This window comes from Phocoena sinus, chromosome 20 (assembly GCF_008692025.1).
Source record: "Phocoena sinus isolate mPhoSin1 chromosome 20, mPhoSin1.pri, whole genome shotgun sequence".
NCBI classification, from domain to species: Eukaryota; Metazoa; Chordata; class Mammalia; order Artiodactyla; family Phocoenidae; genus Phocoena; species Phocoena sinus.
In genome coordinates, this window is record NC_045782.1 from 27,708,750 (window position 1) to 27,736,492 (window position 27,743).

General features: G+C 49.8%; 1 protein-coding gene across 6 annotated transcripts in view; it reads left to right on the plus strand.

The window, feature by feature from the left end:
- MSI2 (musashi RNA binding protein 2) overlaps positions 1-27,743 on the plus strand; it is a 394,365-nt gene that overhangs the window by 242,238 nt on the left and 124,384 nt on the right. For all 6 annotated transcript variants that reach the window (XR_004347246.1, XM_032615339.1, XM_032615342.1 and 3 more), the window contains exon 7: positions 6,127-6,175. Coding sequence is in view for 5 of the 6 variants with exons in the window: in XM_032615339.1 (XP_032471230.1) it covers positions 6,127-6,175 (49 nt within the window). In the remaining variant the exon portion in view is untranslated. The remainder of the gene's footprint in view (positions 1-6,126; positions 6,176-27,743) is intronic.

Consider the following 27,743-nt stretch of genomic DNA (forward strand, 5'->3'; position numbering starts at 1 on the left):
CTCAGCTCAGCTGGATTTAGCCATTTAGATCAGTGGTTCTCAGCCTTGGCTGCACCCTGGAATCCCTGGGGGAGCTTTAAACACTCCTCCACCATCCCCACCTGCCCCTGAGTGCTGATTTCACTGGTCAGCGTGTGGCCTCGGCAGCAGGGATTTTTTTTTTTTTTTTTTTAAAGTTCCTCAGGTGATTCTGGTGAGCAGTCAAGGTTGAAAACTACTGATCTCGATTTCAACGAATGGGATTTTCCTGCCTGTTCCCTTTTCTCCTCCGTTCTTCCTTTTGGGCAGTGATTAAAGATAGACTGTCCTTTCCCTCTGCAAGGCTGAAGCATGCTGAGAAGTTTCATTTCGATAAGCTAGACGCCCTTACCAAGCTCTGGGGCAGGAGTGGAGTTTGGTTTTGTGCAGGCTGGTTGGAGGAGGAGTGGAGAGCAGTGCCGTCCTATGTGCAGAAACAATCCCCGGAATAAGGCAGCCTCCGTCTCCGGTGGGGATCCCAGGCTTCTCTGTTCTGGGCAGTCCTGCCTCGTATACGAGACTCAGTCCACTCTTCTGACTTTAGTGCCTTGAGTTTATAGAGCATCCGCAGGCCTGTTCAGCCCTGCGCTGTAGTGTCACGGTATCGCAGTATCGCAGTTATGGGCGTTTATTTAAACGAACGCTTGAAGTATTTGAGTGGGAGCAGGAAGTGAAATTGAAAGGCATTTGTTCTGGGGGAGTTTGGAGAGCTGCGTTTCTTCTTTTCCTTTTCCTCTCCCTCCTTGTGTCTGACCAGATAATTTAAGGATCATTTGAAGTGCCATTTCCTGCTTTGTTCTTGATACCTGTGGTGCGTGGGGGTGTGTGTATTTGTATCCCAAGAGGGGTAGGACATTTCTGAGGGTGTGTTGGCCAGCCACAGCAAAGCTCTGGAACATCCTCAGTCACAGAGAATTTGCGAAGGACCGGTGGTGAATTTGATGCTCCTGGATGGGGTCCCAGCAGGTTCTGTGGTCCGTTTCAGCATTCTAGGCAGAATCACTACTGATGGATCCTAGGTGACCATCCCATACAGTTCCCTCCGTTCACAGATGAGAAACTAAGGACCGAGAAAGGAGGTGACTCCCCCTCAGTGAGCTCCTCATGGAGCTGGGATTGGAACCTGGATCCTGCCCATGCTTTGTGCCACACTGTCTGCCATGAGATGGCTAAAGTCTCACCTCTGGATGTGGTCAACATCTTCTGCCTACTTCTACAATGACCCAGCAAGAAGGTCGGGCTCACAGTAAATCTTTAGACTCATTATAAAGAGGGTTCGCTCATTCATTAAATGAATTAGGATTAGAGAGGCATCACCCACTGACTTGAGTGCTAAAGACTGCAGATTTTCCTGGTGCTCATTTAGGGAGGAACATGTTGCCAATTTCTCTTGGCACTTCCAGCGTCTCGGTCTCCAACCTCGCTGCTGAGGTGAGATTTAGAGACGGTCCCTTCACATCCTAGTACCTGTATTCCACTCAGAAGGTGGAATCGATAGTTTAATACTCAGCTGACATTCCGCCTTTCACCTCCTTCCACCCATTTTCTTGCCTTTCTTCACTGTCTAGTATTATTTGAGACTCTATCTGCTTATAGACTAAAAGCTTTTTTTTTTTTTTTTTTGAGAGCAGGGACCATGTATGAGTCACCTGTTTCCACAAGAATGCCATGTAACAAACAACCACAAAACCTCAGCAGCAGATGATAGCTGTTTATTTCACGAGTCTGCAGTCGAAAGTCCACTGGGAGCGGTTCTGCCGATCTTGGCTGGGTTCACTTGCATGTTTTGGGGTTGACCAGCTGTTCGCCCATCTAGGCTGGCCTCAGTTGGGGCAACTGAGGGGACTTGGCCCTGTTCCACGTGTTTCTCATCCTCCAGCAGGCCAGCCTGGCCATGCCCTTCTCATGGTGACAGCAGAGGTGCAAGAGAGAACAAGCCGAAACACACAGACCCTCATGAGGCTGGGCCCAAAACAGGCATACCGTTCTCTCCACCTTTTTTATTGACCATAACAAGTCAAGTCCAGATACAAAGGTGGGGAGATAGACTGCCTTTTTTGAGAGGAACTGCAAAATTACAGGCTAAGGGGTATGGGGTCATTAATGCAATCCATATACTATGGACCTATATAATTTGCCTCTTATTTGGAACTTAGGCTGATGCTTTGCAAGTAGTGTATAGTTAATAAATACATGTCACATAAAAGTAAAGTTAATTGATTAGATTTTCTAATCACAACTGAGCTGACTGAATGATATAGCCATTAGCTGGAGTTTGTTGGAAGGGAAGTTTCTGTCATCCTAGCAGAATCTGAATTTCTTTTTTAGAATCTGAATTTTTCCTGCATTGGGTGCAGGGACAGCTCGGTTGCCACTAAGAAGTCCCTCTTCTTGTCATCTTTTCTGTCATGGCTTCTGCTGCTGTCATTTTCAGGATCTTGGAGTATAAGTGTCTGAGAGACAGGGAACAAAGCAGGGGAGAGCTGTTCATCACCCTGACGTGTCTCGGTTGCCTCTGGAAGAGTAATTTGCTTCATGTATTGAGCACTGAATGGATGTAAAGAGGGAGAAGCAGCTCTGTCCAGTGTCTTTAACTTTTGTTCTTGTTTCTGCCCCCTCAGAGCAGCACATGGGAAGTAGGGTCCTCAGGCCAGCAGCTGCGTCAGCGTCGCCCAGGAGCTTGTTAGAAACGCAGACGCTGCTTCCTGAATCAGACACCCTGGGGCCGAGGCCCAGGGGATCTGTGTTTTAACAAGTGCTCCAAGTGATTCTGACAGGGAGGAGGTTTGAGACACCCTGCCTAACCCCCGTGGGCCGTGTGGCTCCCACTACTGACTCTCAGACGCGGGGCGTGCGTGGGGCACCTCTGAGGAGGTCACGACGTAGTCTGAGCCTCGCAATAGTCAGGATTACAGGCTCAGGACCTCCTGGTGTTGGACACCAACGGGGGCACCCCCAACCAGCTCACTTAAAGTCACTTGCCCTGCTTTGTCGTTTGCAAGGGTACACCACTGAGGATGCCAGGGCTGCGTTTTATACCTGCCTTTACACCTGACTTTTATACCTAACTTTGTTAGAAGGCAGGTCTCAAGGTTGGAACAGGCTCCTTCTCCGCAGACAGACCGGGCAGGTGCCAAGACATGGGACAAAGTGTGCTCAGGTTCAGACACCTCCTCCCCTTCTTGCCCCCTCGCTCTGGAGACCCCCCAGGACCACTAGGCCTGTGGGCCCCCACCTGTGGTACAAAGAAATCTGTATGACTGGTGAGGGCACTGTCAACACAAAATAAATACCAGCGCCTTTGAAGCAGCATTTCACCAGGGTTAGCAGTGTTTTCTGCCCGAAGTCAGAGAAACGCCTGTGTCCAGCCCCCTAACTCTTTAGCTCCGTGAACGAGGCCTGGCCTGCAGGCTGAACTCCGCACAGCCAACTAATCTACGTGTGTGTGTGTGTGTGTGTGAGAGAGAGAGAGAGAGAGAGAGAGAGAGAGAGAGAGAGAGAGAGAGAGAGACACGGACAGAGTTATCAGTTTGCTCTCTCCGGGGCTGAATACCAGCCACCTTGCCCGTATCCCTCACATCCCTATGATGGAGGCTCACACAAGCCTCTTCTGTTTAATTCACATAGAACCGTGAGAAACAGCCCCGTATGTGAGGCCGTGGTTTTCATTCTATTCAGTCTTTGTATATTTGGATTCTTCCACTTTCAGCTCTTGCTGTTCTGCCAGATTTCCATCTCATTGATGGCTTCTCTGAATTAATAAGTGTTTTGCAATCGTGAAAAGTTTTCTTCCCCCAAGCACCGGGACTTATCCATATTGATTTTTTTTCCCCTTTCTCTTTCCTCTCTAGCTACTTCTTAGACGTTCTGTTTTGTAAAGTGTTAATAGAATTTTTCTTGCGCTCCGACGCTGTATCTATTCAGGCGGTCTTTGTGAGGTCCATTGTACACTGGACCATAGAGGAAAGAGCTCTATTCTTTTTTTTTTTTTTTTTTTTGCGATACGCGGGCCCCTCACTGTTGTGGCCTCTCCCGTTGCGGAGCGCAGGCTGCAGACGCGCAGGCTCAGCGGCCACGGCTCACGGGCCCAGACGATCCGCGGCATGTGGGATCTTCCCGGACCGGGGCACGAACCCGTGTCCCCTGCATCGGCAGGCGGACTCTCAACCACTGCGCCACCAGGGAAGCCCAAGAGCTCTATTCTTTACGACAGTGGTTGCCCCAAAAAAACATACACAGAGCCTCCTCCTCACTCATCAGGGTGGAGCAAATATTAGCAGGGCAGCATCAGAAAACATCCAAAAGTAGGAAGGAGAAGAGGGACCCAATTACGCACGATGGAAAGGAGGGGTGTTGAAAATACTTTTTCTTAATTCAAACTATTTATCTCCTGAGGGGATCTGAGTTTCAGTACCCAAACATGGCCAACACAGAAGGGGGGCTGTTTTTCTTACTGTTAGGCATTTTCAGCTCAAAATAAGGACTTGGCAAACATCTTAGAAAATACGGCAGTGGGTGTGAAACGGATGTCACGTTTACCTGCACGATACCCAGCAGGCTTCACCCACCACCCACCTGCACCCCAGGCAGTGGAATCCTCTTCGAGGCCCCGGGTCGGAGTCTGCGATGCCATATGCCCAAATGTGACGGCTCTTTGTAGAAACAAACCAGTTGATCTTCTGGTAGTTTCGCTTAAGGGTGCACGGGAGGCAGCTGGCTATGGTGTGTTTGGCCTCAGCAGGTGCCTTGGGGACTCATCAGTCCTGCCTGGCCGGGGAGGGGTCTGGTGAAGGCACCCCCTCTCCAAACTAGCATCCCCTACTCCCCTAAGCCTGGTTCCTGGGAGGGAGAGGACAGCTCCTTGCTGGAGGAACAGTCACCGTGCAAGGCCATTTCCCTCCCAGTAACTGACTACAGAAATGGGGACCAGAAGGGGAAGGCCCCAGGAGCCTGTTTGCTCAGGCTCGGTTGCTTAGCAACACAAGGGGCCCTGACTCCAGAAGGGACTTTTAAGCTAGGCCAGTCCCTTGGAGGTTTGTGTCTGGCTTGCCTACCCCTTCTTCCGTTCTTACCCTGACTTTGCTTTTCCCCCTGTTATATTTGATAGCATCTAGCAAAATAGATTTGATTTGTCTGGAGGCACCATTTTAAACCTGGTTTTATTGCTTTGCCCAGTGTCTTCCCTTCCATCGGAGACTGTCATCTGGGAGGAGTGAGGAATGAATAGCCGATGGTTCTTTTTCTCCGTTGGCTTAGCTCAGGCCCCCAAGCTCCTTTCTGAGCCTTTGGGCTCCAGTGAGTCCAACAGTGCTTGGTCCTTCGCACCGCACATGCACGCACGCACGCACACGCACGTTGAAATTGCTCCAAGCACGGAGCACTCTGGCTAACAGTTCTGTCCACCCACAACCATGTGGTTGGATTGTATTTTTACTGCCAACTTTGGGCACAAAATGAATGAGGAGACCAGGCTACTCGCCTGGCCAAACCAGGTACAGTCGGCAAGTGAACGGCTGATTGGTTTAGGACAGCACCTTCACTAAAGATGTGTCTTTTGTGGAGCAAATAAAGGATTGGATCATAAGGAAAAGGAGTGGAATTCAAAGCCAAATCTGGTTTCATAAGTGTGAGTTTCTTGAGGTCCATGTGGGACTTGAGTGTGGATCCTGACTCTCCAGAAATGACTAAAAGGGTTGCAGGGTGCTTGGGGGGACAGAGGAAGGGACTAGGAAGAGAGACAGAGGATGGATGCCTTTGGTATTTTCCTCTCTTTGATTTTTTTTTTTTTTTTTTTTTTTTTTTGCGGTACGCGGGTCTCTCACTGCTGTGGCCTCTCCTGTTGCGGAGCACAGGCTCAGCGGCCATGGCTCACGGGCCCAGCCGCTCTGCGGCATGCGGGATCCTCCCGGACCGGGGCACGAACCCGCGTCCCCTGCATCGGCAGGCGGACTCTCAACCACTGCGCCACCAGGGAAGCCCTCAAATAGGTTTTAACAAGCAACGTGACTTCTATAATGGAAACTGCCACCAGCCCCCCACCAATATATAATGTTTTGTGTATTTTGTTAAAATTCCTAAAGCAGACTCTATTTTGTATTTGTTTTGCAGGTGGAGGATGCAATGCTGATGTTTGATAAGACGACCAACAGGCACAGAGGTAAGAACCCCAGTGTGGGGAGGTTGCCCCTTCATCCTCTCCTGCCTCCACCTCTTCTCACCCCCAGTCCTGCAGACAAAAGATACAGTGACCGCTCCAAAATCAGGCAGGTGGAGGTGACGTGTGTTGTGGATCTCTATTAAGAGAGGGCCATGATAGTGTGGAGGGTTGATACTGGACAGTTGAAACACCATTTCCTTTAGGCTTGGGGACTGTCATTTAATTATGCAGCCACGCCCCACACGTGTTCTGATACACTTTTCCAATGCTTGCTGAACCACAGCACTAAGTGGAAATTATTCACAGCAGTTACTCAGTTGAGTTCTCAATTTGCATTGAAGGGGGTGGGGTTGAGAAGCACACTGTCAATCTAAAGAGCCCCCCCCCCCCAAAAAAAGAGCCTCATCCTAGGTTTACTCGATGTTCGATGTATACAGTGAGCACAGACCTGGCAATGCCCTTTTGTGCCTCTTGGATGTTTGGAGGACATCTGCACTTCCTTGTATTTTCTCCTGTGCTTACTGTCCTGCCCATGTTTTGGAAAATGGGTTTCATCTTGGGGTCTAAGAACCCCTGAAATGACACGCGGGATGTTTTATGTTTCTCTTGGGAGAGGCTTTCTAGCTTTGAACAGATTCTCAAAGGGGTCTCTGACTTCTGCCACCTCACCCCACCCTCCAAAAAAAAACACAAACACATTGAAATTATTCCTTTAAACAGAAAATTGGATGACTCTAGAAAATCCTCCCCAGAGGAAGCAGCGTCAAAAGTTATGGTTTAGCGTTCCATCCTCCGGAAGCTCCTGGTTTCTGGGGTTCCTATTCACGGGGCATTAATGAGCAGAGTTTCTGAAGGGGGGGTGGCAGGAAGCAGTGTTCTAGAGAGAAGGCGCCAGCGATCAGTGTTTCCTTGCCACTTGGATGGCATTTAGATGTTTCTTGTGTTGTTTACATTCTTGCTGTCCCCTGTGATTAGAAGCAGTTACCCAGTGCTGACTGCATGTCTCCCTGTTCTGAGCAGGCAGGCTGAGTGAAAGGGAGGAAGGAGTGGGTGGGAAGCGATGCTTCCAAGGGTGGGAGAAGGAGGGGCTGTCCTGAGTGTGCCTGGGGAATCAAGCATCTCATGCATCCACCTACAGCATCCTTAAAAGGGAAAATAGAAAACTGGGCAGAAAACTGGGGCATCAGGGGTGTTATATGTTGGGGAAGGGATGGGGATGGGGTAGAGGATGAGGAGTTAGGGGGAGGCAAGGAGAGAAAAGAAGAGCTTACAGGTGTGGAATGATTGCCTTTGCTTCTGCAACGCTCTGGAGTGAGAGGAAGGTGGTGCCGGTGACGGGCAATCCTTGACGACCCTTGACCATCGTCTGCATTGCGTCGATCTTTATGGTTTTCCCAGCACTGCTTCCACACGCATCTTCCACCTTGATCTTCACAGCAGCCCCCGGAGGGAAAATCACTTAAGTTCTTTATGCCTCAGTTTATTCATCTGCAAAGTAGAGATAATATGGGTACCTCCTTATAGGATTGTTTGGAGAGCGTAGCGCCAAGCACATCAACTGTGCATAAATGTTAGGTATTATTATTATTGCCATCATTATTATTACCATCACCTCCATTTTGTGGATGAGGTAACCACATCTCAGAGGAGGTGCCTTACATCCAGGATCAGAGAAGGGACTCACACCTAGGACAGCTGATTTCAAATTCTGCTCTTTTTTTTTTTTTTTTTTTTTTTTTTTTGCGGTACACGGGCCTCTCACTGCTGTGGCCTCTCCCGTTGCGGAGCACAGGCTCTGGACGCGCAGGCTCAGCGGCCATGGCTCACGGGCCCAGCCGCTCGGCGGCACGTGGGATCCTCCCAGACCGGGTCACGAACCCGCGTCCCCTGCATCAGCAGGCGGACTCTCAACCACTGCGCCACCGGGGAAGCCCTCAAATTCTGCTCTTTGTTGTCTCCACGTGCAGCAGGTTTGTTGAGAAGGGTGTTTTCGTCCTTTTATTTTCAGGATGGGCGAGGTCCATCTGAACATGGCACTGGTGTTCAGTGTTAGAATTCATAATCCTGGAAGATTCCTCAGCGGCTTCTAGGCAGTATTGTTATCATTCTTTTCTGAGTATCGGTGAAAAAGGTATTTTTGATCTCTTGCTCTGTGTGAGGCCCTGTGTTGGAAGAGATGGCAGATCATCTCATTGAACCCTCTCAGCTGAGCCAGGAAAGAGGTTCGTCATCTGAGGGACCTGAGAGGGCGGGTCACCCTCCGTGTCAGGTCACTCAGCTGGTAGCTGATAGAGCTGGATTCACACTCAGGACATCAGGCCCAGACACACTGCAGAGGAGGTGCCAGGGAAAGTTCTCCCCTGTTTCTAACGCAGATGCCTCCTGCTGTGGTTGAAGCCTCTTCCCCTTCTCCAAGGGCACTGGGCACAGTGATGGCGTGGGGGTCCCTCTGTGACTGGGTGAGGGAAGTGTTTCCTGTTGTGAGCCTGAGGGAGGTCACCTGTGGCCCAGCACTCAGAGCAGCTTCAGGAACGTGGTCGCTCACTCCCCCAAGTCAGGACTCCCGGTGGCGATGGCAGGATGGAGGGCGGGCAGAGCCCCTGGTGCGTGCACGGCGCTGCCCCCTCCCCCAGCCAAGGCAGGGCCTGCCCCGCATCCTTCTGCCCTGCCCGCCTTTAAGATTCCTGTGGTCAGTGCAGGACCCCTTACATAATTCATGGAGTCAACAACAAGATGAAAGGCAGGGCCTCTTATTCAAAAACTATCCAGAATTTCAAGATGACAGCAGAGCATTCAACCAAGAGTGGAGCCCTTCTGAGCACGGGGTGTATGTGACAGCTCAGGCCGCCCATCCAGGAAGCCGGCCTGAATGGATGCAGCCTGTGGCCGGCCTGATGCTGGGTGGGGCGGGGAGGAGAAGGCAGGAGGGACCGTGTGCCCAGAGGTTTCAACGGGAAGGACCTGACACCTGCTGCCCGTTTGCTCCTGTACAGAAATCTGCTCCCGCTGTCCCACCTGTGTCGGCGGGGGCTTTGGCCCATACATGCTTTCCAGCCCCTCCAGACAGCTGAGGAGGAGTTTCTCTCTGGACGGGGTGCTGAAGCTGGGGTAATACGTCAGCGATCCAGAGCATTAGGGGAGGAAAGGATTTTCTCTAAAGAAAGAACATATCACGAGAGAAGCACAAATCATAGATGTGGAGCCAGCAGGCCTCACAGCCCTGGCCTGATGGAATGTGCACTTGGGATCAGGAGATAAGCACAGGAAAATAAAGTCGTCCTGCAGCCACCTTGCCCCAACCTTTCCTTCACCTCCTCGGCTTCCTGTTTTGCATTATCTTATCAGGAGGAAAGTGCTGGTGGAGCAGAAGTTGAGGACACCTCTGTGGCTGCCACTGCCGCCAGCTTTCTGCTTAAAGAGGCCCAGACCATTAACCCCTCCGTGTCGTCAGGGCACTTGCTTAGTGCTTTCCGTCAACCTCTAACCCAGCCCCGTTGGGCAGCCTGGGCGGTGACTTGTCCTCTGCCCCAGGCATTTTGAAAACCACCTGTGTGCCCCTGAGCCGTGACCACTGCTGTCAGGGAAAACTCCGTGGCACGGGGCCTGGCCTTCTGGGAGTCAGGCCACATTGCCATTAGGAGCCAGGGGTCGGGGCAGCACTTCCACTTCCTGCCCCACGGTGGCCGCCTCCTGCCCTGTCCCCGCTGGTCCCGTAGGCACAGGGGTGGCCCTCAGTTGCATCTGCACGGCCGTTGACTGCTCCTGTTCACGGAAGCGCCAGCCTGTGTTTCTTCCCACTTTACATCTGCACTTGGACCTCGGTAGCACCGTGGGAAAGAGTCCGGCAGACAGTGAGCCCTCCAGGGAGGTGCATCCTCCATCCTGGAAGCAGGAAGGTCGTTCAGCATCTGACTCTCACAGAAGTGTGGAGTCTTCCCACCTTCGTCCTTAGCGGGACTGCCTTCCAGCTTCTGCTGCCCCTTTGCGTTTAGCCAGGGGCACTTTTCCTAAGCGCTCTGAACCCCTCAGGCTCTGCCTCTGGAAAATACATGAACTGGGACTGCTGAGCTCCGGGACCTAAAGTACGCTTCTGGCTTTGAGCTTTTTAACTGGAAGTATGTTCCAGATTGTTTCCTTTCTCTAACCAGCGGAGGGGGAGCAGTTGTCTCTGGTGGGGGTCCCCGAGATGGGGCTGGGTCTGCAGGAGGTTCACTGGGGATGCTCTTCACGGGGACTGGGCAGAGGGAGATGACGACCTGCGATGCCCTGGGGAGTTTGAGGAGAGGGTGGTCCTTCAGCTGCCCCAGTTATCCCCGTATGTTGATCCGTCATCGGAGGCAGCCCGCCTGGGAAGCAGGTGTCATCTCGGGCTTGTACCGGGGAAGTCCTGGAGGGAACCAACAGCTGGAGCCGTCATCCAGCAGCACTCCCAGCGGCTGGGGGAGATGACCTTCATTCCTGAAGGGGGGTCTGACCCCCCCCCGCACCCCATCAGAGTGCACACCATCGTGGTACAGGGTTCTGTGTTAACCAGGTTGTGTTAGCACTCCTGGTAGAAACAGCCACTTTCTGAGCACCCCTATAGCAGGTGCTTAGCACGTACTGTGGAATCTGTATGAACTGAGCTGCCCAGAGTGGCACGCTAGTCCGAGCGGAACTTAGACGTAAACCCACCCAGTCCAACCCTGAGCCTGTGTTCTTAGCCGCTCTGCAAGCACGGGGCTAGGCAGTGGTTTAAAGCGGGAGAGTCGGTGATCTTAAGGACTTGGGCACCTCCTTATTATTAGTCCTCCTCCACACCTATCCTCTTGCTGGACTACAATGTACCTCCATTTTTCAGATGGAGAAACTAAGGCATGTGGAGTTTTGGAAAGCCGCACAGCAGGTTCCTACAGCCAGCTGGGGAGCTGAGCTACTGGTAGAAGCTAGGGCCTTCCTTGGCCCCGCCCATCGCTTCATTTCGTGGCCTCCTCTCAGACCCTTTGTGCCCAAGGACAGAGAGAGAATGGTGGCTTTGCAGACTTTTCAGAGTCATTGCATTTGCTCTCTAAACGTTCTTAGAGGTGGGCTGAAAAATATTGGACTGATCATCAAAGGATTTAATCATTGGGGAAAAGTCTGTCGCTTCACCCTTGCAGAACTCAGATAAGATCTTGAATTCAGCATTAGGTATTGATCCCAGAGTGGGGCTGGAGGTGGGCAGGGAGGAAAGAAGCAACAAGGTGCTATCCTTTCTGATTTGCTCTTTGGTGGGTGGTTGGGGGGAAGCTGGCTGAGAGCCAGGGGGCTGGAGGACTCTCCCTGTATCCGCCCTGTTTGAGACAGTGGATGGCGGGGATGCTGGTTGCTGAAATACATCTCTCACTCACCTCCTCACGAGGGTAGGGAGCCCCCTAAGAGCTCATTCCAGGGGAGCCTCAGATGTGCTGCCTCCCTCTGACCTCAGGGACTGCACAGCCAGGTCCCTCCAAGTCTGGCGCGTCAGGGGAGAGCTGGGTGGTTGGGGGCCCAGTGGAAAATGAGCTGGATGTCTTTGAAGCTTATCAGGTGGCCAGGTGAGGGTCAGCTGGAGAGGGAGTGGTTTCTGGCGAGTACAGAGGAGAGACCTGGGGACAGGCCTTCTCACTCCCAGTGGCTTCCATTACCCAGCAGGCCTGTTTGCTCCGGAACATTGCCAGAGGCGAAGGAACAGGATACAGAGAGAAAAATAAAGATCAGTGTGATGGATGACTCCTCTCCGGACTGTTAGCAGTTGCTTATTAAGTGCAGTGCTAATGGCTTTGGAGAGGAACAACAGCTCCGAGGCAGTCTCCTGTTCTGTGAATCTCAGACAGCGCCATCCCCAGCAGGCTCCCTGGACAAAGAAAGTCCTCTCCCAGGGCGGCTGTGCCCATCGGGAGTTACCAGGCTGGAAGGGCGCCGTGGTGGGCCCTGTGGCTGGAGGGAGCAGCCTTCTGCAGTCTCACCTCAAGGCAGCAAGACTGAGAGCTTGGCTTCTCCCAAGAAGCTCGTTCAGCATCTCTATCCCCAAAAGCAGCTGACCGAAGTTTAAGGTCTTCGTAATTTGCGTAATTAGTTTATTTATTAAAACGGTGCCTGTGCGATGTAGCTGAAGCCATATGATAGAAGACAATCTTTTCTTTTTCTTTTAATAAATTTACTTATTTTATTTATTTATTTTTGGCTGCATTGCGTCTTCATTGCTGCACGCGGGCTTTCTCTAGTTGCGGTGAGCGGGGGCTACTCTTCGTTGCGGTGCGCGGGCTTCTCACTGCGGTGGCTTCTCTCGTTGCGGAGCACGGGCTCTAGGCACGCGGGCTTCAGTAGTTGTGGCTCGTGGGCTCTAGAGTGCAGGCTCAGTAGTTGTGGCGCACGGGCTTAGTTGCTCCATGTGGGATCTTCCCAGACCAGGGCACGAACCCGTGTCCCCTGCATTCATTGGCAGGCAGATTCTTAGTGACTGTGCCACCAGGGAAATCCCGATAATGCTTTCCTAAGGAGAAAAAACAGCCCTTAATGTCCTGACTCCCTGCCAGACACTCACTTTTGAAATTGACCTCTGAAGTGCAGACTGACTCTTTTCTTGTATACTAAAAGATGATTAAAAATCACACTGTAATTGTTTGTTTATTGATGCCCATTTCCCAAGGGGGGAGGGGGCAACGTAAAAAGAGTTTCACAAAGGTGTAAATTAAATTAAAGATAAAAAAGCATTGCTTCATTTGTAGGTGTGGGGTGTCAAAGATAACGTATGTGTGTTTTTCCTAATGAGGTTCTAACATTTTGACTTTATTTACCTGGGAGAGAGGGTTGGGACTCTACAGCCCATAAATGTGACTTTGTAGGATGGAGGAAGGGGTGTGTTTGACAAAGAGGATAAGTCCCTCTGGGTGGGAAAGGGTTGTTGGATGGGGTAGAAAGCATGATGAGGGTTTGGAGAATCGCAGCTGGCGAGGACACTTGTGCCGATGGGACACGATGGCATCCTGCACAGCACCGGTGCCCAAGGTCAGGGTCCAGAGCAGGATTTGCTGCGGGGTCTGCCCTGCTGGAGTCATGCCCTTTGCGTTTCCGCCACCTCACAGATCTGCTCTCTCGTCCGCTGATGCTGTTAGGCACCCATCACTCTCTAACGCAAGTCTGAGATGTGTTAAGGGGTTTAGTGGCCACCTGTAAGCCAGTAGCTGATTATTATTGATACTGATCCCAATTCTGCACCTGAATTGGAAGCCAGTCGACAGGAAAGCTGCTGGTGTGTCACAGGCCACTAACACCAACCAAGGGTCTTGGTCGGATAGAGCTTCCAGCCTAGGCTGTACTGTGATGTGGTCACCACGCATGTCCGTGGGCTCTTTTCATGCAAGTAGAGAGTTAGATCAGGTTAGGTGATAATCCTCGTCTCTTCCCAGAGTGGACCAATGTCAGCGTGGGGCACCTGTTTTAGAAAGGTATTGAGGGACTTTCCTGGAGGTCCAGTGGTTAAGACTCCACGCTTCCACTGCAGGGGGTGAGGGTTTGATCCCTGGTTGGGGAGCTAAGATCCCGCATGCCGCGCAGAGGCCAAAAGAAGAAAAAGGTATTGATAAATGTGGAGTCTAAGGGAGAATGTTAGAATGGGGTAGAAACTCAATATAATTGAATCTCCCCCATCCCCCCTGGATAGAAGAGCCTGGCTGGGGTGCTGGCAGTGATGTGTAATTTGCCGCCTTTGGGTACTTGGAGAGGTTCTGTTGGAAAACAATTACGTGCAGGCTTGAAATTGAGCACACTTCGGTTAGAACGAGGAAGAACTGCCAAGCCCCACAGCGGTGTACATGGACAGCCACGTGCCCCTCCACTAGATTCTGTGCTCCCGGCGGGCTCGTTTTAAAGCTGGGCTGCATAAGGTGGTCCCCACCAGGAGGGTGCATCTAGGGCTCTGCCCAGAGGCTGTGCAGCCTGGCCCCCCGCCTCTGGCCCCCAGCACAGTCCCCTCAAGGCCTGACCTGTCACCGGGCCCATCTCAGGACCTCCTCCAGAGGAAGGGCGGCCACAGAGGGTGAAAGACGGGAGCGGGGTAGAGAGCTGCAGCCCCTACCCTGAGCCATCTCTCAGAGACCAGCCCCCGGAGCTGTCTGCACATTTTATTTTCTCGTTAAATAAACACCATTAGCCTTCCCGGGAGAAATTGGCGCAAACATGACCTCGCAAATAACCAATTAGAAGGGCAGGGTTGAAGGGGACTGTGAATTTGCAAACATGTAGAGGAGGCCATTAAAGATGCCTGTAGCTACCCCAGCCCTGGCAACATCGATCTGAGACCTTAATTTTATTTCTGACAGGAAAGCAAGGAGCACACTTTAATTTTTTTCTTCCCTGCGCTAACTGTATTCCGGAAGCGCCCATTCCGGCGCTGTCTCTTGAGATATTCATCAACATGGGAGCTCAGTTTCTGTTCACCTGCTTTTCCTGTGGATGGGGACTCACACGGAGCCCACAGCGCCCTGGCAACAGGGCAGGCCAGGGTGGGGGGCGGGCATGGCCCCCTGGATGCCCCTTGGTGTCCCAGCTGGAGGATAAATCTGAAACTCCTTTCCTTCGGAATTAAAGCCCTGGCACCAGAAGGGTGGTGAGCTAGTAGATCTTCCTTCCTCCCTCCTGGCTGTGGCCCACGGAAGCAGAAAGGGAGTGGGCCCAGGGTCAGCCACTTCATTGACCCAGAAATGGTTTTTTGTGGAGAGAGACAATGAGGCTTTTGTTCGGCCCTGTTCCCATAGAGGCCCAGCTCCCAGCTCCGACTCTCACATGGTTTCAGATCTCTGAAGAGAGAGGAGCCTTCAGCTCGGCCACTTGGTTAAAAGCATCCCCTTTCTTAGCATCACGGCGCTGCTAGGGGTTGAGCCGGGGGGACCAGAAGCCGGGGCGCCTGCTTCCTGCTGGGACTCCAGGAGCCCCCGGGATTGTTCAGCTCTGCACTCGAGCTTCTGTTTGGGCCCTGGGTTCGGAGGACGTTCCCTGGCCCATCTGTGTCTCTGTCACAGGACACACGGGAAGGAGCCTGAGGTTAGTGCTGCCCATACTTGGCTTCAGTCCCAGCTTCCCTGGGCGTGATCTCAGGTGGTCCCCGAAGGGCTCTGAGCCCCGTTTCGCTCTCTGGAGGCAGCACACCTGCTCTGCACGAGTTAGTGAGCCACTTGCGAAGTGCCCACAGAGAGTGGTCAATGCCAGTAGCCTTAGTTCTTTCCTTTCCCCCTAAAGAACTGCCGATTTCACTTCTTTAGGCAAGTTACGATGTTTATTTGAACTTTTTAAGACCTAGTCTTTAAAAAAAGTTTTCCCCTCCCCTTCACACATGAAACATATGTTTGCCTGTGCATGGAATATTTCTGGAAGGATAGTCACAAAACTGGCAACCAAGAGTGAGAATGGCCCAGGGGCTTAGAGCACGTGCTCTGGAGTCAGACAGCTGGTGTTCGCATCTAAGGTTTGTGACTTCATAACTGTGTGACCTTGGGCAAGTTACCTGTACTCTCTGTGACTCAAGATTCCTCATCTGAAAAACAGGAATGATGACATCGGGTTAGCCTGAGGCTTATTAAATCAGTTAATAAGTATAAAGGACTTGGAATAATCTCCAGCTACAGAAAGCACTCGAATATGTTTTATGCACAAATATATATACTCATCCATGCAAGTATACATAAATAAAAAACAGCATTTGCTTCTGGGGAAGAGGATTAAGTGACCAGTGGTCCAAAGATACAGGAAAACTTTTCACTTTATACTCATTTACCTTTCGAATTTTTGTACCCTATGCATTTCTTACCTAGTCAGACAAATACTTCTTTAGTGTAATAAGCTTTTACAGTTCATCCCGAGTTGAATTGTAAATATTGTGATAGAACAGCATGAGAGAATTTTCAAAAGGAAAAAGTGCATCCCATCTCAGTATGCTAACACAATAACTGTTGTCACTTCTACCGTGTTCCTGACACTGGCGTAAAGATTTTTAAACTTGGTTGTCTTTATGGGGTTAGTAGAACATGTGGCATCTCAGACTTTGCTGAATGAGGGATGGGTCCCGCGTCATCTGAGTTTTCTGTCCTGCCAGGGAGAGGGGGCCTCGGAGCTCCAAACAAGACTTGATTATATGCAGCCAAGAATCCTTTGCCTCTGACTCACCTCTGTCTTTTTCTTTCCATAAACAGAGAGTCGGATGGATAGATGAGGATTTTCTTAGTAGTTTCTGCTTTTCCAGACAACGTGCTATTAATAGGATAGCCAGACCGGCCCCAGTATGAAAAGAAGCCCCGTTTGCCTTAGTTTATCCCAGAGCAGAGGTGAGAGAGGTCAGAACAGAGAGACCCTTCGTTCCAGGAGTCCAAGGTCTTTTTAATTAAAGAAAAAAAAAGTTGAAAGCATTTTCCTAACCCAAGTTATGATTACTAAACATGTGGGGACCTTATGCAATGTGGCACATACAGAATCCTCCCCTGTGCCCCTGTTGCTTATAGCTTAAGAGTCAAGGCAGGTACCCAGTCAGTGAAGCTCGTGAGTTGTCTGGCAGCAAAGGGGTGAGAGCCTAGGTCTCCAGTCACACTGCTGGGTTCAAATTCCAGCGCCACCACTCAGTAGCTGTGTGACCTTGGGGCAAGTTATTAAACTTCTCTCGACCTCAGTTTTCTCATCTGTTTAATGGGGAATGTTATTAATTTATGGACTTGCGAGGTTTAAGAGAGAGAATTTATGTGAAGCATCTGATATTTATACTATCTGTAAATATTAACTTTATTACTATCATAATAAAGTTAGGTTACTGTTATGTTACTACTAATAAGAGTACTGTTACTATCACTCCTTGAGGAATGAAGGCTAAAGCCTGCTGACTGGAGAAAATATTCACACTCTAGAGAGCTGTTGGCAGATGCTGTTAGGTTTTCCTTCATCTTATGGGTTGAATTGAATCCCCCTCAGAAGGTATGTGGAAGTCCTAACCCCTTTGTATCTCAGCATGTGACCTTAGGCAGGAATAGGGTCTTTGCAAATGTAATCAAGTTAAGATGAGGTCAAACGGGGGTAAGTTGGTTCAATACGATGGGTGTCCTTCTAAGAAGAGGGAGGACATGTGAAGGGAGACACGGAGAATGTCACATGACCACGGAGGTGGAGATTGGAGTGTTGAGCTAAGAGAAAGGCATGGGACAGATTTTCTCATGGAACCTTCAAGAGGACGTGGCCCTGCCGACACCCTGATTTTGGACTTCCCGCTTCCAGAGCTGTGAGAGAATAAACTGCTGTTGTTTTAAGCCCCCCAGTTGGTGGTGCTTTGTTCAGCAGCCCTAGGAAACGGCACGGCACGCAGAGGACAAAGCAGTGCTTCCTGTCGGGCGAGTTCCCTGCTCACCGGTGGCCTGCAGCCTCCATGGGCGAACACAGCCGTTTCTCCCCGCAGGTTCCTGTCCACGTCACAGCTGCTCCCTCCGCAAAATTATGTGCAAGAGAAATTAGAGAAAAGACCCTCTACTTAAGAGAACACGGCCCCCAGATCCCGATGTAGTTCACGGCCTGCCTGAGTCTAATTTGGCCAAATTAGAAAGGTCAATGAAATTGACCTTAGGGTGTTAGAGATAACTTCTTGGTAGAGAAAGACACTTGAAGAACTCTGAGGTTTAATGTTGAATTTGTAGCCTTCGGAGCGCAGTCATTTCTTTCTAAGCCAAGGATTTTTACCAATACACCTAGGAGGTGTCGGAACCCCCAACTCCGAGAATGCAGACCATACCCAGCAGACTGGTATTTCCAGCTGGTTCATTCAACTTGGCTATTTAGGGGAGTGGAAATAAGGGCCAAAAAAAAAAAAACAAAAACAAAAAAAGAGGGAGAGAGAGAGAGAAAGAGATGGAAATCAGGAGAACTCATATGTACGACAACACAAACCTTACCATCCTTACGTACCTGCCCCGACTTCCACCCTGGAAAACATAAGAAAGAAAACAGCAAGACAACACTGAACTTCAAACCCTGCCAAACAGACTTCTTGATTTCTTTATGTTGTCCCAGCAACCCTTCCAGGCAGGAACAATTGCCAAATTCGATCCTAGAGTGAGTTTCTGAGCTAAATTAATGCTGTTGAGGGTCAAAGTGGTAACACCTACAAGGTCTCCGGGCGGAGGACGCCGGTAGGCACAGCAGTAATTAATAGTCTCAGCCCCGGACGTGCTTCTCTTAATCCCCGGGTTTGGTTGGCAAACCTGGCGGCGCGCGGAAATAACTGGCATGGTTTTACTGTGATCAAAGTTGTGTGCCTTTGAGAACTTCCTACAAATTTGAAATTTCTTCCTCAACTTGCCACCCCATCTTGATATCAGGACATAATTGAAAGGGCTTCCTTCTCTCTGAATGTCTCCAGCGCTGGTGCCTGTGTTCTAGCACCCCAGGCAGAGCCGGCGCCTCTGCACCAGATCTGCGGAGCACGCGGTGCCGACATCCGATTTATTATCTCGGGGGCTGGGCTGGTTCATGGATGATTCATGACTCTGCTTTCCACTGCTGCTGGAGGTGACATCATCCATCCCGGGCCCAGAATAGATACAGAGGCAACAGGGGCCCCTGTTCTGTCTCTCACCAGCCCCGGGCTCCCTTCCGTATCACACCCAGCAGCTGTGTGTTCGCTGAGTAGAATGGTGGTGGGTGGACCCAGAGAGCCCGCGGGAAGTATCTCCTCAGTCGGAGGCTAAAAATGTGTTTCGACGCTGCAGTAGCTGCGCGATAAAGCAGAGGAGGGTACTTGCCCAAAGTTCACCTCTTCCCCTTCTGTTCTTTTAGTTGGAATTTAGATTTTGCTCGTAACCCTAAGAGCCCCGTGAACTCCTGTGGCCAGCTTTGGTTTTCTCACTCGGAGACAGGGTTGGTTGGGAAGGTCTGGGGGACATAAGCCATCCCACAGCCCAGCATTAGACGCCCGTATGATGAATGATTGCTGTCACGTCAGAGGTCTGGACTGCATCAGCAGTTTTCAGCCCTGGGTGCACGTTAGAATCACCGGGGAGTTTTTAAAACATGCTAATGTCCGGAGCCCACCCCAGATCAATGAAGTGAGACTCAAGGTTGGAGGCCTGGCTGAGTGTTTGCGTTTCCCCCAGCTGAAGCTGGTGTGCCAACAGGGCTGGGAACTCCCGGGTCACGTGATCTCCCAGGACCCTTCCAGCTTTAAAGCCTTTTAAAAAGCTGTGCTTCGGACCAAGCCTTTGACCCCACCCTTCTCTGGGCAGTGGGGTGGCCTGTGCCCTGGTGTGTAAGCCCGGGAAGGGTGGTGGTGGCCTCCGGTGATTGATGTGGGGAGTGGGAGGTATGAAAAACGACCATCCCGCTGTGCCGGGTGTGAATCTAGTTACCCCCTCCCAAAACACTCTGCTGGCTTCCCATCACTGTTAGGATGAGGCCTAAAAGGCTGACGCTGCGCTGCAGGGTCTTTGACTTCCGGCCCTTCTTCGGTCTCCAGCTTCACCCCAGACATGCTCCCTGCAGCTACGCTGACCTGGCCCTTCCTTAACAGGGCCGCCCACACAGGCTGTTCCTTGGGCTGCCAGGAACAGTCTGTCTCTCACTCCTGGGCTTAAGTGTCCTTTCCCCTGGGGACATCTTCTCGAACCGCAGACAAGGTTAGCTCCAGCCGTGTCTGTGCTCCTCGTAATTCCTTTCTGGCATCTCTCGGTTCTTAACGATTGTGTTATCTGCTTGATGGTTTGGTTCTTCTCTGTGTCTTCTTCCCCCTTATAGTTCCCGAGCTTGGCAAACAGTATTAACATATGACCGGAGGGCGGCTGGCGGACAGGCAGGCCCTTCTCACCTTGGTCTCATTTGGCTGAAGATGGAGAGTGCGCAGTCTGCACTGCTTTGCTGTGTGCTCCCCCCGACTCCCCGCCCCAGCCGAGACCTGCTCTAGCAAAACGGGGGGTGGTGTGTAGAAGCCGTGTCAGGAGGATGGTGCTTTCTGGAGAGGGCTTTGGAGAACTGAAGAGATGGCTCTGAACACTTCTGTTTTTTCAGCACCTTAGGAAGGAACAGTTATCCAGCAAACTGATGGGAGTTCTTTCTTTCTTAAGAGGGGGAAAAAAATGCCCTTGGTATTGTTTTTTTTTTCTAAAGTTGATATTTATTAAGATAATATTTTCGACAAAATATTCTGCAAATAATTATATTTTTAAATTCTCATTAAAGTGAAAAATTCTTGATCGTAACCCAATGACTGAAGTATTTTCCTTGTTTTTTTAATAGATCTTTATTGGAGTATAATTGCTTCACGATAAATACTGTGTTAGTTTCTGTTGTACACCAAAGTGTACAAGAAAGTTTTGTTTTTCAAAGAATTTTTTGATTTCCTGTAAGTCAGTGAATTTACTGCTGTAAACTAGAGTCAAAATGGATTGTTCACTTTAAAATATTAATTTTTTTAATAGATCTTCATTGGAGTATAATTGCTTCACAGTACTGTGTTCATTTCTGTTGAACAACAAAGCGAATCGGCCATCTGCATACACGTGTCCCCATATCCCCTCCCTCTTAGCCTCCCTCCCACCCTCCCTATCCCACCCCTCTAGGTCATCGCAAAGCACCGAGCCAATCTCGCTGTGCTATGCGGCTGCTTCCCAGCAACCAACTGTTTTACATTTGGTAGTGTATATATGTCGATGCTACTCTCACTTCACCCCAGCTTCCCCCTCCTACCCCGTGTCCTCAAGTCCATTCTCTATGTCTACATCTTTATTCCTGCCCTGCAACTAGGTTTATCAGTACCTTTTTTTTTTTAGATTCCATATATATGTGTTAGTACACGGTATTTGTCTTTCTCTTTCTGACTTACTTTACTCTGTATGACAGACTCTAGGTCCATCCACCTCACTACAAATAACTCAATTTCGTTTCTTCTTATGGCTGAATAATATCCCGTTGTATATATGTGCCACATCTTCTTTATCCATTCATCTGTCGATGGACATTTAGGTTGGTTCATTGGTATTGTTGTAGTCGCCCTTTACAGCTGATCTGGAAGAAAGGCTGAAAATATTGGTTCAGTTTTTTTAAAAAAAGGATCAGTCCTGCACTCCTAACCCATAATGCCTGGTGCCACCTCGTGGGCTGGTGAGAAGGCTCACTCCAACCTGGGGTCTGTACCAGGATTTAAAATGCTCATGCGAAAGGTGTGTACTTACAGATGGATTCCTAAATTTCCTCCCCACTTCCAAAATCACTAGGCTTGGCATCTCAAGTCTTGTTTTAATTAAGTCGATTCATTTGCCCTGGAAAGATTTCCTGATTCAGCTAGTATATTTATGTATAAACTGCTCTGGAAACACCTGGCAATTTTTCTGAGTGACAATAAGGAAACATAGTCTGAAAATTATGATTTAATATGTTCCCTCCCCCATGATGTCTTACCTTTTTAAAAAATTTGGTAAGATTTACAAAAGAGGCTTTGTATTTTGCCCATGGTACTAATCCTGTTTTACAGCAGAAATATGTATCAACAATACCTAATAATTTCCCTTTCTGTATTTTTAGAACTCTAGCTTCTAATGGACAATGGAATCATTCCTTGGCAAATGGGAAATCGTCTAATTGCACGTTTTTATTTATTGTGAATTTTCGGGTAGGCTCCAGAAGAGATTGGTGAGCGTATACAAGAAGAGTAAACAGTGTATTAATGACTATTTTCTGGAGTGACCATCCCTGGGTTGCATCACAGCTGTGTCTGGGGGGCAGGGTGAGGGAGCAGTGGTGCGCATTTGAATTGGACGTGGCCCTTGGTTGGTCTTTAAAAAATAGACTGGAATCAAAGATGTTATAAAGGATCAAAATAGAAAAGTAGGTACCTGTCTCTATTTTTCCTTTATTCTAGGTTTGTGGTTCCTTTATTATGGGACTGTAGTTAAAATCCCCTGGTAAAATTGACTGGTACCCTGGCCTGGTCAATTAGCAGTATCAACTTTTCCTGGGTGTAGTACAAGCAGCTACCACAAAGTGGTTTGAATCCGGAGTGGCACCTCCTGAATCCATCCCTTTTTTTTTCCTTTTGTTAAAAAATAAGATTCTTTAGCAAGAGGTAGGGAGTGAAGCACTGCAGGTAGCCCAGCAAATCTTGCTGCTGCCAGGGTGGTAGCAGCTGGGGTGGGAAGAGGGAGAGCAGCTGTGGCTAGGTTATTAGTCATTCCATGAAGAAATTGATTTGATAAATAATAAAGCAGTGATATTAGCAACACATGCTTGCAGGTCAGATGACTCCGATGAAAGCCCCCAGTTAAGTGTGTGTAACGGTTTGACAATATATATGCCTTCTAAAAACATCCTATTTTAAAATGGAAATTGGACTGTTCATGCAATTCTTAGCAAATATGCCAAGATCATTACCAGAGGGAGCTTGGAAATCTGAAGGATGATCTTTCTATTCAATTTGGCCTCTACCCTCCCCCTTTCAGACGATGCTTAAACTTACTTTGTTTCCCTGTCCTTGTCTTTTCATTCTGTTAACTGTTTTGATTTGTAAAATGCTATGGCTCACGGTACACTCCTTTATGATGATTTACTGTGCTGTTCTTATCTTTCACCTTAAATCCTTGATAAGAGCATTTAAAAAATGAAATTGCTACCTGACACTATTATAAAATCCTGGCTGGCAGCCAGGGGAGAAAGGAGAGTTGGGGGGAGAAAAAGGAGACGAAGTTTAGAGAAAGGAAAGATTTTTAAAGGAAACGTATGGTGCTTTTCTCCTTGAGTTCTGGAAGATTTTTAAATTTTACTGGAGCAGTAATACAGCCCTGTTGATGCCTCTCACCATTGCATGTGAACAATGGGTGGGAGGTGGGTGCAGACAACAGTGAGGGGTTTGTTGGGCCAAGGGTCACCTGCAGTGAAGGCGAAACTCGTGCATATCTTTTGCTGTGGGTTGAAACTGGATGGATGATGGGTGGTTGGATGGATGGATTTAAGCACCTCCATATTTATATCCTGGAACACGTTCTTCCTAACTCCGGACATGCCCTCTCCTGTGCCCTCTGCTACTCTGCTTAAGACGAGTCAAAGCAGAATCTCCTCGAGATGCAAAGCTGTGGTAGCTGACTTGCCTTGGGTAGGACTGTACACTGCGATGAAAACTTTTTTGTGTTTGCCAGCGTTGTGTGTCTGGAGATCTCCATTTAGCCACAAAAGGCATCGGCGATTGGGGGCGGGGGGGCAGCAGTAAATAGAGCTCTCTGAACTAGCAAGTTGTTAATTCTAATATTAGTGAGTTAATGGACTCTTTAATTCCTGTGACGTGGAGAAGAAGACAGGCATTCTCTCCACATAATGGAGCTTGTCAACCCCTCTCTTTACTGACCGGTGCTTTTCAGGTGATGATGACGATTAGAGGACTTATGTTAGAATAACAGGTTTCCCAAGTGCGTGGCAGAGAAGGGGGTATGTAATGATGATGATCTTTTTGTAGGAGTCCCAGCGCCCGCTGGCTTATCCGGCATGGGCGTTATTCTGTCCGAGTCTTCTGGAGTGTCGTGTGTGCAGACCTGCTGGTCACTGTCCTAGATTATTGGAGTGGGGAGGATATAGCAGCAGAAGGGATCCATGTCACCCCATCAGGGCTCTGGCAGTCCAGCTGCGGCTGCCGTATGCTGAGGCCACAGCCAGTGGGAGGCCTCTGGGTATAGCTGGCGATACTGGAGCCATTATGCCCAGTTGATTACCAGCCTCATGGAAACATAATCTACCACCGAGATGACTGCTTTTGGAAACTGCCTTGTCTCTTTTGAGTCGAGACTGGAGACAACCAGACGAGGTTCGGTGGTGATGAATAAAGAAACATTACTTTCTGAAGACAATCTTCTGTTACCAGTCACTTTTCAACAGACATTCAATCAAAATGCTAATAGCGGCGGCAACCAGGGAACGAGGTTATTGTAATACTAATTGATTGGTTGGAGGGTGAGTTTTGATAAGTGCAGGTGAAGATTTTGGAATACGATTCTCTTTAATTACAGCGACACTAATAAAAATGAACAAATGATTTAATGATTTCCTGGTAATGGCTTGAAGATTTTGAGTTTAAAATGAGATATGGTAGAAAAGCATCAGAGAAATAGAGCCCTGGTGGGTGGCCTTACCTTTACCAAACCCAGGCATAGAGAGTCAAAAGCCAGAGTGCCACCCTTGGAAGGCTGTATGGAATCTGCGGAGGCAAGTGTGATGCTTACCAAGGATGGTGAGCCAGTGGGAAGATTCCAGCTTGAAGTATTGGTGTTTCCAGGGCTGGGGGCTGGGTTGCATTGATCCAGCCGCGAGATCCCTGTGGGTTTTCCCAGGTTGGCCGGGGCCGAGTAACCTCCCCCTGTACCAGCAGTGGCATATCCTGTGCTCGAGGCTCTCGGGTTTCCTGCTCCAGTCCTGTGACCACTTTGTGCTGGTACCTTGTGTGCTCCAGGAGCTGTTCTAGTTCTAGCAACACTGCAGGGAACAAGGCAGGCCAAATCCCAGCCCTCCTGAGCTCCCCTTTTCTGGGGAGAAGGGACATCGATGATGTAATTTCAGGGACTGTCAAGTGCTCTGGAAAAGATAAACAGCGTACTGTTGGTGAGGGGGCCTAGGGCGTCTTTAGGTAGGTGGGTGGCAGTGGCCTCCCCGAGGAGTAGGCATTTTAATTGGGAGGCAAAGAACTGCGAGAAAGGCGTTCCAGGGAGGAGACAACAGCAAAGGCAGAGGCCCTGACGTGGGAACAAATGCGGCCTGTTTGAAGGACAGGTAGAAGGCCAGTAACTGAGAGGGAGAGTGGTCGGGTGAGAGGTAGGCAGGGCTGGAGCGCGAAGGGTTTGTGAACTGGGCATGCATATGGGAGCCATCGGAAGGAGGTCAGAAGGGCAGAGGCGTGTGATCTACCCTCAAGGAAGAACCACTGGCTCCTGAATTGAGAAAGGGTGGCAGGGCTACACTTTTGGAAGCAGGAAGGCCAGTTGGAGTTCACTGCAGAAGTGGGGTGAGAACGGATGGGTGTCTTGGGCTAGGGCTGAGGCAGGGGAGGGTAGAGAAGAGCAGTGGGATTCGGGATATAGTTTTGGAGACGAGACACAAGATGTTCTGATAGGTTGGGGGTTATGAGGTTATGGGGGTGGGGGAGAGAAATTAGGGCTGTGACTGTAGGTTCTTGGGTTGAGCAGCTGAGGGAATGGTGGTGCCCTTCAATAATACAGGGTCTCCTTGGGTGGAAGGAACACATTTCAGGAAGAAAATCAATAGTTCTGTTTGAAGTTCCCATTAGAATCCATTTGGTGATTTGAATAGATGGATATACCAAAAGTGCACCAAAGAATAGGTCTCTGGAGAATTAAAATAATCCACCCAATCATTTTTGCATAAACCTCACTAAGGAAGGGATCGGTTCAGGGGAACCCTGAGTAGATGTTGTCAGGGCAGTAGGAGATGGAGTGATTGGTCCCTCGACACTCCGGTTTTCCACCTGTGCTTCTCTGTTGGTGATTCATCCAGGGAGTCTCAGGAAAGATGCTGCATTTAAGAATCAAGCATCATTGCATCGGCTGCAGCAGGGACTAGAGACCCCGTGGACACTCTTTGGTACGCCCGTATTGTTCTCAGGAGTGCATGCCGGGGGTCTGGGTTCACTGTGACCGTCATCGGAAGACAGACCCTGGGGCCCTGAGCCCTGGCCACTCCCTGCTTCCAGCCCCCTGGATCTCTTAGATTTCAGAGACGTAGCCCGTAAAGAGGGGCTAACCCTTTGTGTGCACGCCTAACCATGCAATTCATACGTGGGGATCCCTGGGGTGGGTGTCACTCTGACAAATTAATTGGTTAAAAAACCCCAGAAATCAGATGTGCGTTACTGAGGTGAGATTGGGGCTTAATTGGGGCGGAGGGGGAAGGCTAGCCTTCCTTTCAATTTGTCAAGCTTTCTTTCCAAAGATCTGCCGAAGAAGAAAGGGTACTTAATAGGCTTGAAGTCATTTCCAATGTGTCAGGATTTCTGCCTTGCTCCCAAGTGATAATGCTTACCGGCTCCAGGCCTCTATAGGGAGCCTTCCGTCTTATTAACTTGTCTGGGAGAAACAGGGAGTGGGAACGGCTGGGACCAGTGGGTGACAAGACATAAAGATTTGTGGCTGGGACCAGTGGGTGACAAGACATAAAGATTTGTGGTGCGGTGAGTTGTAAACAGTAGGGCCAAATAAGCTTGGCGTGGGGGGCAGGGAGGGAGAGTGATGGCTCTTGAACTGCACTTCCACACCTTCACCTGGAGGAGTCCTCTGAGGTGACTCAGCACGTTTTGTGTCTGTGTTCGTTCCTCACCCCCTTCTCATTGTTCCCTTAAAAAAAAAAAAATCACCTCCCACCAAAACGGTCTTTGCAATATACAGCCATTACTCTCGCCAGCCCTGGAAGCTGCCCGCGCATGCGTAGACCCCAGGCTTTTTACGTTTCCAGAGACAATTGTTAAAAAGCACGTATTAAGCACCAAGTTGTGCGTGGTGCCATCCAAGACTTGGCCCGTCATGGGGGTCTGGTCTGTATTCTGGGAAAATAAGTTTGCCTCCACCCCGCCTTCTTTTTAAATTAATTAATTAATGGCTGCGTTGGGTCTTCGTTGCTGCGTGTGGGCTTTCTCTAGTTGCGGCGACGGGGGCTACTCTTCATTGCGGTGCGCGGGCTTCTCATTGGCGGTGGCTTCTCTTGTTGCGGAGCACGGGCTCTAGGCGCGTGTGCTCGGTAGTTGTGGCTCGCGGGCTTAGTTGCTCCGTGGCATGTGGGATCTTCCTGTCTCCCCTGCACTGGCAGGTGGATTCTTAACCACTGCGCCACCAGGGAAGCCCTCGCCTGCCTTTTTGTAACGAACGAGTTTAGTTGCACAGTGCCCGGTGTGGGCTTCCATCCAGCAAATAAAGTCTGGGTTGAGTGTGTGGAGAAGGAATCCTGTTTTCCCTTCGTTTCTGAGAGTCTTCACCACCATGGCCCTCCTGTTGTGATAGCTCTTCGCCCTCTCTTCCACCTCACCTTCACCCCATCCTCAGCTGTAAAACCATTCACCTTTAAGAATTAAGGGCTGAATGGATATTATTTTTTAATTGGGTAAATGGGTGAATGATGACAGTAGTCATTATTTGGCACTCTGGAGGCTTCTTCATGTATTCTCGAATTTATTATTTACCACCTAGCCACTCCATTTACCTGATGGGGGATTGATACTCAGAGAGGTTAAGTAACATGACCAAGGCCACACAGCCGGTGGGAGGTGAAGAATGAAATTTGTTTCACGGTAGCTCCTTGACCCCCAGGTAGGCTCGTGCATTTGTGTTCAGGAACAAGGCATGTGCAGTTGGTGAAGATATTTTAGCTGTTGCTCAAGGCCCGGCTGAGTGGAAAAAGGAGTTAGGCTTGGAGACTGCCCTTCAGTGCGTCAGTTGAGACGTGGGACCGGACACTGGTTGACAGTGGAGCAGCGGCAGCAGCTTTGCCAGCCGTGGTCGCCCCTGAGCGAGGGGGAGGCTGGCCTGCCTCCTCCCCTCCCCTAGCCTCAGTTGTCCGCAAACCCGTC